At 34.0% G+C, this 14,176-nt stretch overlaps 2 protein-coding genes and 1 pseudogene across 4 annotated transcripts; 2 read left to right on the forward strand and 1 right to left on the reverse strand.

Annotated features, from left to right (window-relative positions):
• The first annotated feature begins 3,709 nt into the window (after window positions 1–3,709).
• LOC107469433 (coniferyl alcohol acyltransferase-like) lies at window positions 3,710–7,838 on the forward strand (annotated as a pseudogene).
• A 607-nt stretch (window positions 7,839–8,445) lies between these two features.
• LOC107469436 (uncharacterized) lies at window positions 8,446–11,127 on the forward strand. Of its 3 annotated transcripts, XM_052255874.1 has the most exons (5): window positions 8,446–8,909; window positions 8,996–9,060; window positions 9,165–9,327; window positions 9,779–10,094; window positions 10,872–11,127. In XM_052255874.1, exons 3-5 carry the CDS (start codon window positions 9,245–9,247, stop codon window positions 11,034–11,036), a joined length of 564 nt encoding a protein of 187 aa, XP_052111834.1. In that variant the 5' UTR covers window positions 8,446–8,909; window positions 8,996–9,060; window positions 9,165–9,244; the 3' UTR covers window positions 11,037–11,127. The 3 variants fall into 3 exon arrangements, with proteins under 3 accessions (XP_052111834.1, XP_020989100.1, XP_015944296.2); XM_021133441.2 differs by having other exon boundaries at window positions 8,446–9,060; XM_016088810.3 differs by having other exon boundaries at window positions 8,996–9,327.
• An 885-nt stretch (window positions 11,128–12,012) lies between these two features.
• On the reverse strand, window positions 12,013–13,592 carry LOC107469432 (proteasome activator subunit 4-like). The gene is made up of 6 exons (XM_016088807.3): window positions 13,582–13,592; window positions 13,280–13,448; window positions 13,018–13,032; window positions 12,780–12,931; window positions 12,439–12,533; window positions 12,013–12,350 (listed from the first exon to the last, which is right to left on the reverse strand). The coding sequence occupies exons 1-6, from the start codon at window positions 13,590–13,592 to the stop codon at window positions 12,013–12,015; spliced, it is 780 nt and encodes a 259-aa protein (XP_015944293.2).
• Window positions 13,593–14,176: the final 584 nt, after the last annotated feature.

The raw sequence follows: 14,176 nt of genomic DNA on the forward strand, positions 1-14,176 counted from the left end.
TGAGTTGTACTCAAATTTGGATGCATGAATATGTGAAAAAAATGGTTAATGGATAGTTAGGTTTTGTATTGTGATTACATGGATTGTCTTAAGTTAGGTGGGAAAAGTTTAGGTTAATTAAGGATTCAGATTTTAGTCCACTTAATCAAATACAATCCTACCTTGACCCTAACCCCATTACAACCCTTTAAAGACCTCTTGATTTGTGTATTTGTGCATTAAACTTTTGTTGATTGTTAGATGAAGTGCAAGCCTTAGAAATCAAGGTTAGTAGAGAATTGAGAGATCGAACCTTAAACACCTGAGCGATTAGAGTGTATACACTTCTAGTGAGGGTTCGATGCTCGATTCCTTGTTCCCTGCTTTCATGAGCTATTTTCTTCTTGCAAGTTATTTGTACTTTATTTTGTGATTTGAAGTAGTGAAATCCAATTCATATTTGTTCTTGAAGGATTTGTTTACTTTTAACCAAGTAGGTAGAAACATTTTGCATGTAGTTGCATTCACATAGATAGGTTGCATTTCATGAGTTTGGCTTTTCCCTACTCATTTATTTTATCTCCTTAAGCTAAGCATGAGGACATGCTAATGTTTAAGTATGGGGAGGTTGATAAACTACTATTTTATGGTTTATATTGTGTTTAATTGAGTGATTTTTATCAAATTCTTGCCCACTTATTCATATGATTTGCATGATTTTACAATTCCTTCCTAGTTTAGTTCTATGGTTGAAAACTTGCTTCCTAGAGATCTTTTAATTATGTATTTTAATTCTCCTTTATACCATTCGATGCTGTGATCTGTGTGTTAAGTGTTTCAGGCTTCATAGGGCAGGAATGGCTTAAAGAATGAAGAGGAAGCTTGCAAAAAGGGAAGGAGTGTAAGACCCGGTTAATTAACGGCTAATTAACCCATAAATGAGAATTTATTCTAGAAAGCCCAAAATGTTATTTTTATGGCTTAATGTGATAGAGGAGATTGAGACGAGAATTTCGGTACCAATTTTATAGAATTCGGACCAAGATTGGACCGAACGGGCCAAACCGGGCCAACCGGACCCAAAGTGGGCCCTTGGCCCAACATAACTAAACCAAATCCCTAGTTTTCAGCATTCTCTCTCCTTATTAAACACACTCACACATTGGACATGGAGGCCATGGAGGGAAGAACACTCTCTCAAGTTCTTTCTCTCACTTAATTTTCAAATCACCATAACTTTTGATCTAGAGCTCCGATTGCCGCTCCGTTTGTGGCCACACGTTCACCGCGGAGAGCTCTACAAAATCCATACAATTAATCTTGAGGTAAGCCACGTTTTGATCTTCGAATTTTTAGCCTTGATTTCGAATTTCATGAGCAAAAATAATAAATTTTATTTTTTGTTGACAAATGTGATGAAAGTTTATGTATGTTGGATTAGTTACTTTAAAATTATATAAAAAAATTTCATTGTTTAAATTAGTCCTTCAAACTATGATTTAAAATTATATATCAATTTTGCAATGTTTAATTAGGAATATTCATAAACAAGTATAGCCATAAGTATTTTGATCTAACTTATAGTCATGTTCTCGGCTATTGGCACGCTTTTTAAGTGTAGCCATATCTTCTTGTAATCATCAACAGCCATGCTTATCAAGCATAGCCATATCTTTCCCTTAATTATTGGTATGCTTTCGAAGTGTAGCCAAAACCACCTTACTAGTAAGGGTGGCAAACGAGGCTAAACGAACGCATCGGGCCGACCTGCGTAACCCACTAAAAAAGGCGGGCCGGGCTAAAAAATTGGGACCACCAAATAGCAAAAGTTTGCCTAACCTGCACCGCTTAAACCGCGGGCTTTGGCAGGGCGGGGCGGGCTTCCCCTCCGGGCTTAGTTTTTTTAAGTGAGGGGGTATTTTTGTAATTTTTTGCCAAAACATAACTTCTCCCAACCTAACTTACAAGAGTATGAAGATAAAAATTGAGTGTTTTGGATTATGTTTATGTTACTTTGAAAACAATATTTATAATTATGTTTTGGATTATGTTTATTTTGCTTTGGAGAGAATATTTACTTATGTTTTGGATAAAAACTTGGTTTATAATTATGTTTATTAGATATTTTATAATTACAAAGACTTTAATGTTTGTGAATATAAAAAATATAATTTTTATGCCTTTAGAAATTATAAATTTATTAATATGGTTGTGAAATTATATATATTATTTAGTAGTTAATAGTAAAAAAAAGGAGCTTTGGCAGGCTAAGCCCGCCAGCCCGCAGTTAGGGGGCATGGTGGGATTCTAAGACCGCCTCACTAGGCGGGGCGGGGCGGGGCGGGGCGGGACGGGCTTCCTCGTTTGCCACCCCTACCCACTAGGCACGCTTCCAAAAGCGTGGCGATATGTACACTTTTTGGTATGCTTTTAAAGTGTAGCTATAGGTTAAGTGGTTAACATGGCAAGAGATGAAAGTATGGCAAAAAAAGCGTACCGATAGATCCACAAAAGTGTGGCGATAGAGTTGTTAGCACGCTTGCGGATGTGACCCTTTTAAAAACGTGTTGATAGCACAAAAAGCGTGGCAAAAAGCTATTGGTACGCTTTTCGCACTTTTCGTCACGCTTTAAAACCGTGGCAAAAAGCTTATTTCTTGTAGTGCATTTCAACATTTTAAGCTCAACCTCTTCCATATTCTAATCAGATTCATAAATCATATTCTAATCAATGAATCAACAATTAAAAATTAATATAGAATATTAGAATAACTGAAAAAACTTACTTGTTGACTGTTGTTGTAGTTGCAGAATCGAGTAGTGTAGTACATGTAGCAACACCCGCAGAAGAGAGGTAAGGGAGGGATGGGGACACGGCATGGCGTGGCGTGGCGAGATGCGAGCACTCACCAGGCGTTGGATGAGCGTAATACATATTAGACAGAGGGAGCAAGAAAACTAGCGACGAGCACGCAAGGGAGGACGAAGGGAGGGGCACGACGAGACGCGAGCGTACGGTGGATCCAATGAGAGCACATGATGCGGTGCATTTGGAGGAGACATGATTCACCAGCACACGGTGTGGTGGATCTGGTGAGAGGCACCGCGACGGAGGTAAGCGTATGGTGGCAGTGAACTGAGGTGAGAGTGAGAGGGCTGGGGGAGAGGGGGCGGTACTGTGCCTCTGTGTGTGGGAGTGGGAGTGAGAGAAAATAATGCGAAAATAAGGAGGAGAGGATTTGCGATTTGAATTTAGGACAATATTACAATCAGATTTCTGACAAATAAATTCGTCGATAATGCTTTGCAAGTGATCAAAATGCAGCGTTGCATTAATAATGGTTACCAGCAGATAAATCCCCGGTAATGCTCGTATCAATTTTTTCATTTTCCCCCTCCATTATTTATTATAGACAGATTTATCGTCGAAAAATCAAATTCGACGGTAAATCCATCAGTAAATCTGCCGCTAACGTCCAACGCTAAATCCAACTGTAAATTTGATGGTATTCAACGTTTTTCTTGTAACGAACAACCGCGTGCATTGATAGATTATATATTATTAACAAGTCTTTGTCCATACACAAGTGTAAGGTATAACACCCGCCTATAAATACATGCTAACTAAACTTGTGAGCTCAAATTCATCAAATATTCTCAAAATCAAAATACATACATTTCTGGATGATTATCTAATTATATTTTTCTAGCCTATAACAAAATAATTAGCAATGGGTGTTAATGGAAAAGGAAAATTATCGTTTAGGGTGAGGGTGACCAATGAAGAGGTTGTAGCGGCGGTTTTGCCAATTCAAGACCATTGGCTACCACTCTCAAACCTTGACCTCATTCTTCCACCCATTGACGTTGGTGTCTTCTTTTGCTACAACAACAAAAACACACCAATGAGCTTTGGATCAATGGTGGTGTCCCTTAAGAATGCATTGGCTCAGGCTTTGGTTTCATATTATGCATTTGCTGGCGAGGTGCTGCAAAACTCCATGGGTGAACCGGAGCTTCTTTGTAATAACCGTGGGGTTGATTTTGTTGAGGCTGAGGCTGATATTGACCTTCAGAATCTTAACTTGTACAATCCTGATGAATCCATTGAAGGCAAGCTTGTTCCAAAGAAGAAGCATGGTGTCCTTACTGTTCAGGTACAATTATTTCAGTAATTGTCATTGCTATAGAAGGTGACTATGTTTTGTGGTGACTAAGGTTACCTATAGTTGACTGGCCAATAAGATTAAGACACATGGATGAAAAAGTTAGCTAGTGTATAACTAGTTTCAAGAAAAATATGGTAACTAAAAATATTATCACAATGGCAGAATGGTAATTACATGTCCTTGAACCATTTTTTTATGGACTGGGTTTTGAGTGAAATAGACAATAAACAAAAGAAAATAACATTATAATGGTATATTTCAAAAAATATGTGTCAAATTGAGATGAAAAATATAGTAATTAGATACTCAGTGAATTAAATAGTTAAAACTGGTTAAAAAAATGGATAATGCAAAATAAAGTAGTAAATATTGTATTCAGTACGAAAATAAAAATAGTAAACATTGTAATGTCTAATGCTCAGGATTCTATTATAAACAATTGTTATCATTTGTAACAATATTAAAGTAAAAACATTAATTAAAATGAAGAAAGTCGCTACTATTGTTCACATTTGTAGAACAAAATCTTAAATAGTGATGAAGTGTGAAAATCTATACTATATTTATACTATTGTAAGTCTTTAACATTTTTTTTAAAAAGAGTAAAATCTCTCTCAGTTGGTAAATTTTAAAATCTAATGATTAAGTTAATTACCATAAACGCTAACTATAAAATGATCCCGTTATTTTTTAATCTATGATACATTATTTATATTTTATAGATGTTTTAAGAACCATGAAAAGCATAAAAAAATTATTATTGCAATTTGTAACTTGTAACCAAAGAATTTTATACTAAACACTAAAAAGGTAACGAAATTCAATTTTATGTGAGAGAAATTGAAAACCATAAACTAATATTATTACAAATAATATTCAATTAATTATAAATTACTTAATTAATAAATAGAAGAACTACATATCCTCCATATTTGTAACTATTTTTTTTATTTGACTAAAATAAATTTTAATCTTTGTAGTTAAATATAAACCCTAAAATTTGTATAGTGAAACTAATTATCGTAAACGCTAACCACATAGATGACTCATTTATTTTTTTATCTACAATATATTACTTATATTTTAAATATGCTATGAGAACAATTAAAAATAAAAGAAAAAGATTGTTATTTATGAGAAAAATAAAAAAATGTACATTAACTTTATTATTAATAAAATTAAATAATTTAGATATGAAAATGTGAATCATATATATACCTTTTAAATTTTAAATTTTAAATCCTTAACTTAACAACTTTTAAATTTAATTTATTATAATCTCTATTTTTTGAATACTCAAACCTTTTGATCTAATATAAATTATTTTGACTACACCATAAATATTAATTCTGATACCATTAGTCGCAAATACATAGCTTCTTAACTTAAATAATCCCAAATTTAACGTGCTAATATTATTTATACATTTTACTTAAATAATGATACAATGCTTACTACTTTATTTTGTATCAACTCCTTTTTTTTTTTAAAATCACATTCTAACTATTTAATTTACTGAATGTTCAATTACTATTTTCTTTTATTTTGACACACATTTTTAGAACATTTCATTCTAATTCCATTTTTTTTTATTGTTTATTTTACTCAAAGCCCAATCCAATTAAAAAATAGTTGAGACATGTAATTACTATTCTACCATTGCAATAATGTTTTTTGGACAACCGTATTTACTTTAAAGGGATACATTAGTTATTATTTTTTATCCATGTGTCCTAATTTTATTAGTCAGTCAACTATAACCACATTTAACCATCACAAAATATGGCCATCACAGAAGTCACCTACATAGAATAGTAGTCTCTTATCTACAATTATACTTCTCATAAATAATACAGTTAATAAACTATATTTATATTTATAAACAAGATGGAAATAAAAGTACAAGAAGTGTGATGCGGTTGATTTTTTCATTCCTGAAATTTTTAATTATTTTACTATAAAAATATTTGAAAAAATACGTAAAACAATCTTGTATACAATAAAAAAAAATGAACTACTAAATTGACATCTTGAAAACTTTTTACATTGACAAAAAGAATTTAGATATTCTAAATTTTGGATTTTCACTTTAAAGGATAAAATGTGATCTCTTATTATTAAATAATTTTTTTTCATATTTTTTTAGTCCTACTTATAAAATAAATAATGAGAGATCACACTTTATCCTTTAAATTAAAATTCAAAATATAGATGATCTAAATCCTAACAAAAATATCTTTCAAGGACTCTGAAAGATAAAATAGTCTCAGAAAACAATTACATGGCTAATGGAATTGATGACATGACAATAAATCATCTCTTTTTCTCATTTTCTTAGTTAACTATATAAACATTTTCTGTTAATAGAGACGTGATTAATTAATGTTTGGATATTTTTGTTGAATTTTAAAATTTTTAAAAAATTATCTTGTCTTTTTTTGAATTATTTAATTTAGAGTTGTTTTTGTCGACATCAAAAATTTTTTGGTATCAATTTAATAGTTAAGTCAAAAAGAATATTAGTTTGTATGATAAATTAACAATGTTTTGTTACATTTGCAACCATCAATTGTCATATAGTCAAATAATATTTTTGAAGATGTAGCGATGGGATTTTTAAGAGATGGCATTATATCATGAGTAAATAGTAGCATAATAAAAATGTGCAGGCAACACGTTTGAAATGTGGTGGAATAATAGTGGCATGCGCTTTTGATCATCGCATAGCAGATGCATACTCAGCAACACATGTTCCTAGTATCATGGGCCAAGATAGCCCGGCCCATGAAGCCCACTACCGTGGCCACCACCTCGGCACAACCGTGTTTTCGGCGCTCCCTCCTCATCCCTCGACGCCCTCTCTGCATCCAGCCTTCCCTTGACGACATGTATGTCCCCATCAATTCCCTTCCGCCACCATCTGAACTCGAACCCAAATCCGAACCCGATAATTTTGACTCACTCATAAGCCGGATATATTACATCACTGCTGATCAACTCTGCCGCATGCAATCACTTGCAAGCTCATCATTAGATCATATCAAGAATCGTACAAAGCTTGAATCTTTCTCCGCGTTCTTGTGGAAGATGGTTGCCATGGCTACATCCTCCACCACCACCGGTGGCGGAAAAAGGCTTGTTGTCAAGATGGATGTGGTGGTTGATGGAAGGAAGAGGCTGAGCAACGGTGACAAAAGCAAAGAAGCTATGATGGATAGTTATTTTGGCAATGTTGTTTCCATCCCTTTCGGTGGGAAACCGGTGGAGGACTTGGTGGAGAAGTCGTTGAGTTGGGTGACAGAAGAGGTTCACAAGTTTCTAGAAACAGCAGTGACGGAAGAACACTTCCTAGGGGTCATTGATTGGGTGGAAAAGCACCGTCCCTCACCAGTGTTGGCCAGAATTTATTGCGGCAACACAACTGATGTGGGACCCGCTCTTGTGGTGTCTTCTGGTCAAAGATTTCCCGAGTCAGAATTTGACTTTGGTTGGGGAAAACCTGTGTTTGGATCATACCATTTTCCTTGGGGTGGTGATGCTGGATATGTGATGCCAATGCCAAGTCCCAAGAGAAATGGTGATTGGGTGGTGTACATGCACCTTCTCAAACCCCACATACATTTCATCGAATCTATGGCAAATGATGTCTTTATTAATTAAGCCCTTCACTTGGGATTACCTCAACAATTAACATTTACTTCATGAGTTGTTGCTTAATTAAATTCGCTTTTGATTCTTGTCGTTGTTGATGTGGTTGTAATATTTAAGAATGGTAAAAACTTAGGTGTAGTTGACTTTACGTAAAATTGATAATTAATAGTCGTTAGATGATTTGGTTGTAATATTTAAGAATGGTAAAAACTGAGATGTAGTCGACTTTACGTAAAATTGATAATTGATAGTCGTTAGATGATTTGATTGATTTGACTAAATTTTTATCTAACGACTCTCAACTATCGACTTTACGACTACACCTGAATTTCATCTTTAAGAATATAATAAAAATGTTTTTCATTTATATAAAATTTCGGCTTTATTTATTTTTATAGTGGATGTCATAGTGAAATAAAAGTATCAAAGTCACGATCGTATATTTTTTTTCTCCCAAAATAAATTTATAGAAAATTTACGTATAAAAATTTCTTAAATTAAAGGTGTCAATTTATATATATAAAATATTAGACAAATAACATCAAGAGATGTGGAATTTATTTTCCACGTCAGCATTTAATTTTTTCTTTTTTAAATATATAATATATCACCACTTTTACTAAAATACCCTTTTAATTAAATAAAAATAAAAAACATTTATTTATTTAATTTTATAAAAAGACTTAAACATCTTTCCTTTGTTTGATTAGACAAAAATATCCTTTTAAATTAATCAAATTTTAAAATTAAAAAATTAAACAAAACAAAAATATATCTAAAAAAAATTGTTTTTGAAATCTAGGTTTTAGAAATCCTTTTCATCTTGTCAAGTTCTTCTAATAAAAAATTGTTTCTGGATTTCAAAAATCTTCTTCATCTTCTCAAGTTCTTCCCTCCCCTTCGTATCTCTCTCTCTCCCCCTGGAGCTCGCTCTCTCTCATCTCTCTCACCGTGGCGTCGCCGTTGCTCTCTGTCTCGTCATCGTCTTGCACATAGTCGCGCGCGCCTTCGTTGCGCTCTTCGTCGCCGGCGGCAGAAGCAGCAGGTTCAGGGGCTCGTCGTCTTCTTGCTTCGAGTGTCGCCGTCAGCCTCCTTCGCGATGATTGCTACGGTACGATGTTAAATGTTACAGAAGAATAAATATATCTGATTGCTACGGTACGTATCGGTATTTTGTGTTTATGTTAAATGTTACAGAAGAAAGAAGATATGGAACAAAAAATTGGTAGCTAAAGATTCCAACGAGAACTTTGTTCGCCAAGGTATATGGATTTCGACTTATATTTTATCTAATAGCATGCTTGGATTAGTAACTCTTATACATTGTCCCTCTTTCTGGCGAAACCTCTCATAATGCCAAAAACAGAACTTCGGCTTCAGATGATACTAGTATTATGGGTGTTAAGGTAGAAAAATCAGCAGAGTTTTCGTATGAGGAACTAGCCAATGCCACAAATAACTTCAATTTGGCTAAAAAGATTGGTCAAGGTGGTTTTGGTGAAGTCTATTATGGAGAGCTCAATGGCGAGGTTCATAATTTCTCTGTGTTACTAGTTTTGATTACAAGTATTTGAAAGAAAAGTTGCATATATTTTTTTATTAATGAGAAACTAAATTGCAGTTCTTTTAGTTGAATAGATGCTGCATGCATAGTCAAGTTTTATGTATGATAATACTGTTAGAGTATGATGAACTGTTTTCTCTCTATTCAGTTTCTTTTGGCAAACTAAGGATTAAAGTATGCTAACTATTATACATTAACTAAACTTGCAAAGTGTTGGTAGTTCTTTTTTTTCCCCATTAATTTAGTACATAGTTATGAGTTTATGAATGTTGAAAGAGTATTCCTTGATCTTCATCTCCTTATTTCCAATAAGAAGCAATAAAAGTAGAAGTTTTTCAGTATTAACTTCACACATTCACATTCTAGAAAGGAAAGTGAGCTTTTTAGATTTAATAATAGGATTCTCTTATTTGCAGATATGTATATGGAAGTGTTTCTCCCAAAATAGATGTATATGCTTTCAGAGTTGTTCTATATGAGCTTATTTCTGGAAAAGAAGCTTTGATGAGGAGTGGTGGTGCATCTGGTGCTGAATTGAAGGGCCTTGTGGCTTTGGTGATTATTAATGACTTTGCTATGGAGTTGCTTCAGATCGAGAAGCAGCTCAAGGACGAAGCTCGCAGAGAAGCCCTTAGAGTTGCCAATGAGGAGCGCAAGAAGCTCAAGGCTGAAGCTGCGCAAATCATGGCTCAGGAGCGCAAGATCGCACAACAAGAATTCAGAGAAACACTCGTGCGTTTTTCTTTTTCTTCTTCCCTCCCTTCTATGAATTTCGCTGTGCACACCAAGTGTTCAATGGTTTGCTTATTTGTTAGTTTGAGCTAATATGCACGTCAAATGTTTGTTAATTAGTCTCAATGGATAATTAGGTAGATATATGTGCTCAATGTTGTGTTCGTGCAGACGAGGTGCTTGATCTAATGACTGAACTACTTTTGAAATAAGTGTTGTTTTCTTTCTTTGGAGCCATAATGGCTTGTTGTTTTCTTTTTTTGAAAATTGACTAGGCCTCAATCTGGCTTTGATGTTCCTTTCTGTGATATTCTTTTGCTTAGGCCAAATGTAAAGGGTTAGATTTTATCTTTTGCATTTGTATACCACACTATTGATTGACCCTTGTTCATTGTCATTGTTCATTACTTAGCTACGTAATCAACATTTCTAATATTATTGCCTTTATGGTCTTTGTTTTGTATTTAGCTGTCAGTTGGTTCATTCTGGTTTATACTTTACATTGCTAATCTGTCAAAAAATCCAGTAATAAAATAGGAACTAGTTTCATATTTGATTATGCAACATGTAGAAACAATAAAAATAAGTCAATAATCAGCTGACATGGAGTTTGGAGGTATAGTTTTTATATTTTGGAAGTCTAGTTTTCGAATCTTTCAGGTGCGCTAAAGAGATACTTTGACCTATTGTTGCACACAGCCTTGATTTCATGTGTTTAAGTTAAACCTCTTACAGTCTTTTGATGCGCTTATTGATGTGTCATTCTTATGAATCCAGTTAAAAGAAGGAGCTGAGAAACTTGAAAATTGGAGGATGAAGGTCAAAAATCATGGTGAGAAGATGGCAGAAAAGAAAGAGTTATTGCGTCAACAAAGCTCAAAGTGGATCGATGAAGCTAATCTTGAGGCACAAATATTGGAATCCATCGTTTCCTTTCGCTGAGTCCCTTATACTTCCACATTTGTTATGGTTGGGATCAATGTTGTGTTATATGTTACATAGAAGTTATATTTTTGTCCTATGTTCAATCAAGGTTGCATCATCATGCAAATAACGTATGCATTCGGGTTAGCCACTGCTACATTCAAGATGCATAATACACATGGAAATAAGTATGGATATTTTGGGTTAGTCTGGGATTATAGAGCAAGTACTAATGTACCAAGTTTGAATGCTTGAGTATGAAGTATTTAAGTAATAGTGACTGAGTTTTCCTTTTTGACCATTCTCTGAAAATTAATCTTTACTGTCATCAGTATTTATTTTAGTCTAGTGAGATGGAGAACATATTTCATAGTTAGACCATTTTTTGAGCTACATACCTATTTCAAGTGACAACTAGGATTATGAAACCACTGTATATTGTTCGATCATAACTTTAGTTATTTATAACTAATCTATAACAAATTAAAGAAGCAATATCACAAGTGAAATGATGTTGATTATCCATAGTCTCCCTTCTTACAAATAAAGAGAAACAAAATGTTCATCTAATAAATTCAGAATAACCTATAATTAAAAGCATCTTCACATAGTTCTTAATTAAAACTTCTGCCTACTATGTTATCATAATATATAGAAAAAGAAACTATCAGATCAAATGCAATAAAACAAAAACATAAAACTACACAAAGATTGTGTGAAGTGAAGCAACACTCCTTGCGGGTGTGTTTCATAAACCACATTCGGAAATATTTGTCACTTACACGCTATATATGGCAGAAACTGCAGAAATAGACCTTCATTTCTTAATGAAGAGTCATAGACTTACAATGAACTTCCTCTAGCTTACAGGGTCATTAGAAGATACACTTAACCTCTTACTAGTACATTATATGAACATGATGCGACCAGTTCAATGTGACTCATCCGCATTCGTCGTTCTCAAAGTGTAACCACGAATGCCTCCAGCAAAATTTTACATGTGATGTTGGTGTATAGATATCAAGGTTGCTTCTTTCAAAAATGTAAAAAGCTTCATAGCAGAAAAACATCCTGAAGCACTTTCAGAATCACTTATGATATGAACATGAGAAAGACTATTGAGTGTCTCGTTGAAGAAACCCTCTTCCTGAAAGGTGTGAGTTAAAGCTTCTTCAAGGGATGACTTGGCATTGCCTTGCAAATCCTCGAGTACAGCAGATTTCTCACCAGGTGACAGCTTGTACGGTGATTTCTTTAAGAGTGTATTCAAAGCCGAAATTGCAAGTATCCTTGTCTGAGGAAGTTGACTTTTCAAATTCTTCAAAAAGTGGCCTATACGAGCAAAAGCATAAATAGTAAACACAATGCACAAAAGATAGCACAAAGGAGGATTCAAAAGTATATAACAAGCAATACAAACCAGCTGTTTCACTCAGGAGTCTAGTTGATGAATTTGGGTGGTTCCGAGAAGCCAAAGCTAGCAAGAGCAAAACTCTGTTAGCCATTAAATTATACCTGAAAGAGAAAAGTATTTTATTGAGCTAAGGCTTTGAATGTGCAAAATTATAAAATAGAAAGCATATGCAAGTCAAAAAGATGTAAAGCGGAAAGCAAAACAAGGATGAATAAGATAAAACAAAAGTAGTGAAGAAACAGAGCCTAAAGCATGTGTCAGGCCATCTCAATCTATAGTGAGTGTGAAACAACTTTAAAACCTAGTCAAATATGAAAAGAAAGAAGGCCAAATGAGTTGCCATTTACCGCCAATGCAAGCCAGTGGAATCAAAACTCATGGAGCCAACTTGAGAAACCAAATCTGAAAATCCCAGTCCACAAGTATGGTTGTCTTTGTCTGATATCCTAAAAAAGCTTTTAGATACTCCAGAAAATTGGATGTTGTACTTTACAAAAAGCTGTTGAAAATCAGGAACTATTAAATTATATCAAGACAATAAAACTACAATACAAGTCAACAATCATCTGAAGGGGATAAGTCTACCTCATTAATTGCTTTCTAAGCTTTTAAGGATTCATGATCAGAACTTCAAGGAGAAACCAGCAACGTATTAGTCTCTCAAATTACCCATACCACAACAATTTCTAACTACAATGAGAAACAATGAAAATGGAAATACCTTGAGAGAATAGCCATGATAAATGAAGAGAATGACTTCAGATCCTGGAATCAAATAAAGCATATAAGAGACATGAAACTAATAACCACCCAGAAAGACAATTTAAACAAAATGCTTGATCATCACCGTAGTCAACTGTTTAAGAACCGTTTGTGAGGCAAGGACCGAACAAGAACCCAGCACTGCATATTCCTCAGCATTGGAATCCTGCAACTTGTTGGTAAGGGTGATAACAGACTTAGAGATCACAGACGGCCATCTCTTGATTAGCTTCACTAGAGCTTTTCCTGCAAGCCTAGCACCATATATCAAATTAAATCAGCCGCAAAAACACTAGTGACATCAAGTAACAGTAAAAAATTGTTGGACTAAAGTTTTAGATCAAGTTAAACATTAACAAGCTCATCAAAACATACTTTGAATTTTACGATGATGTCATTGTGCATAATATTCTTTTCTATATTACTTTTGGTAGACCACAATTTTAACAGAGAAGATAAGGAAACAACAACATGAATAGTGAAGACATCATACTAAGCACCCATGATAGACATTGTAAAACTTTCTAAAGGCTAGTTAGTAGTGAATGAACAAAATGTTAAATGAAAACAATAAAGAAGATTGCAACCAATAAAACCCATTTCATGCTTTCATTTTTTTCTTCACAAAATTCTAAACAAAAAAACACTCAAAATGTAACAGAAAATGAAAATAGAATTGAAATTGCAACCAAACAGGCCCTAAAATCCTATTTTCTGATTTCACTTTTTCCTTCACAAATCTTAAAAATAAAGAAGATTGAAGATGAAAACTGAAAATATAAACAGAAATGCCAACCAAACATGCACTGTCCTTCCCCCAGAATTCGCAAACACACCCTAATAAAACACAACAAAACTCACACAACCAGCTATATACATACCTGTACTGATCTATTGGATAATAATGAACCTGACTTCCAAGAAGGGATCGTAGAACATGATCAGCAGCCCCATTGACCTGTCATTGAGAATAAGAATAACC

Source organism: Arachis duranensis, chromosome 10 (genome assembly GCF_000817695.3).
Source record: "Arachis duranensis cultivar V14167 chromosome 10, aradu.V14167.gnm2.J7QH, whole genome shotgun sequence".
NCBI classification, from domain to species: domain Eukaryota; kingdom Viridiplantae; phylum Streptophyta; class Magnoliopsida; order Fabales; family Fabaceae; genus Arachis; species Arachis duranensis.

Coding starts and splice junctions, on each gene's coding strand:
- LOC107469432 (XM_016088807.3), bottom strand. Junction 12,534..12,779: donor TCCACTGGCTTGCATTGGCG/GTAAATGGCAAC, acceptor TTTCTCTTTCAG/GTATAATTTAATGGCTAACA. Junction 12,351..12,438: donor ACTCCTGAGTGAAACAGCTG/GTTTGTATTGCT, acceptor TTGCTCGTATAG/GCCACTTTTTGAAGAATTTG.
- LOC107469436 (XM_021133441.2), top strand. CDS start 9,245: ATGCCACAAATAACTTCAATTTGGCTAAAAAGATTGGTCAAGGTGGTT. Junction 9,328..9,778: donor ATGGAGAGCTCAATGGCGAG/GTTCATAATTTC, acceptor TCTTATTTGCAG/ATATGTATATGGAAGTGTTT. Junction 10,095..10,871: donor AAGAATTCAGAGAAACACTC/GTGCGTTTTTCT, acceptor TTATGAATCCAG/TTAAAAGAAGGAGCTGAGAA.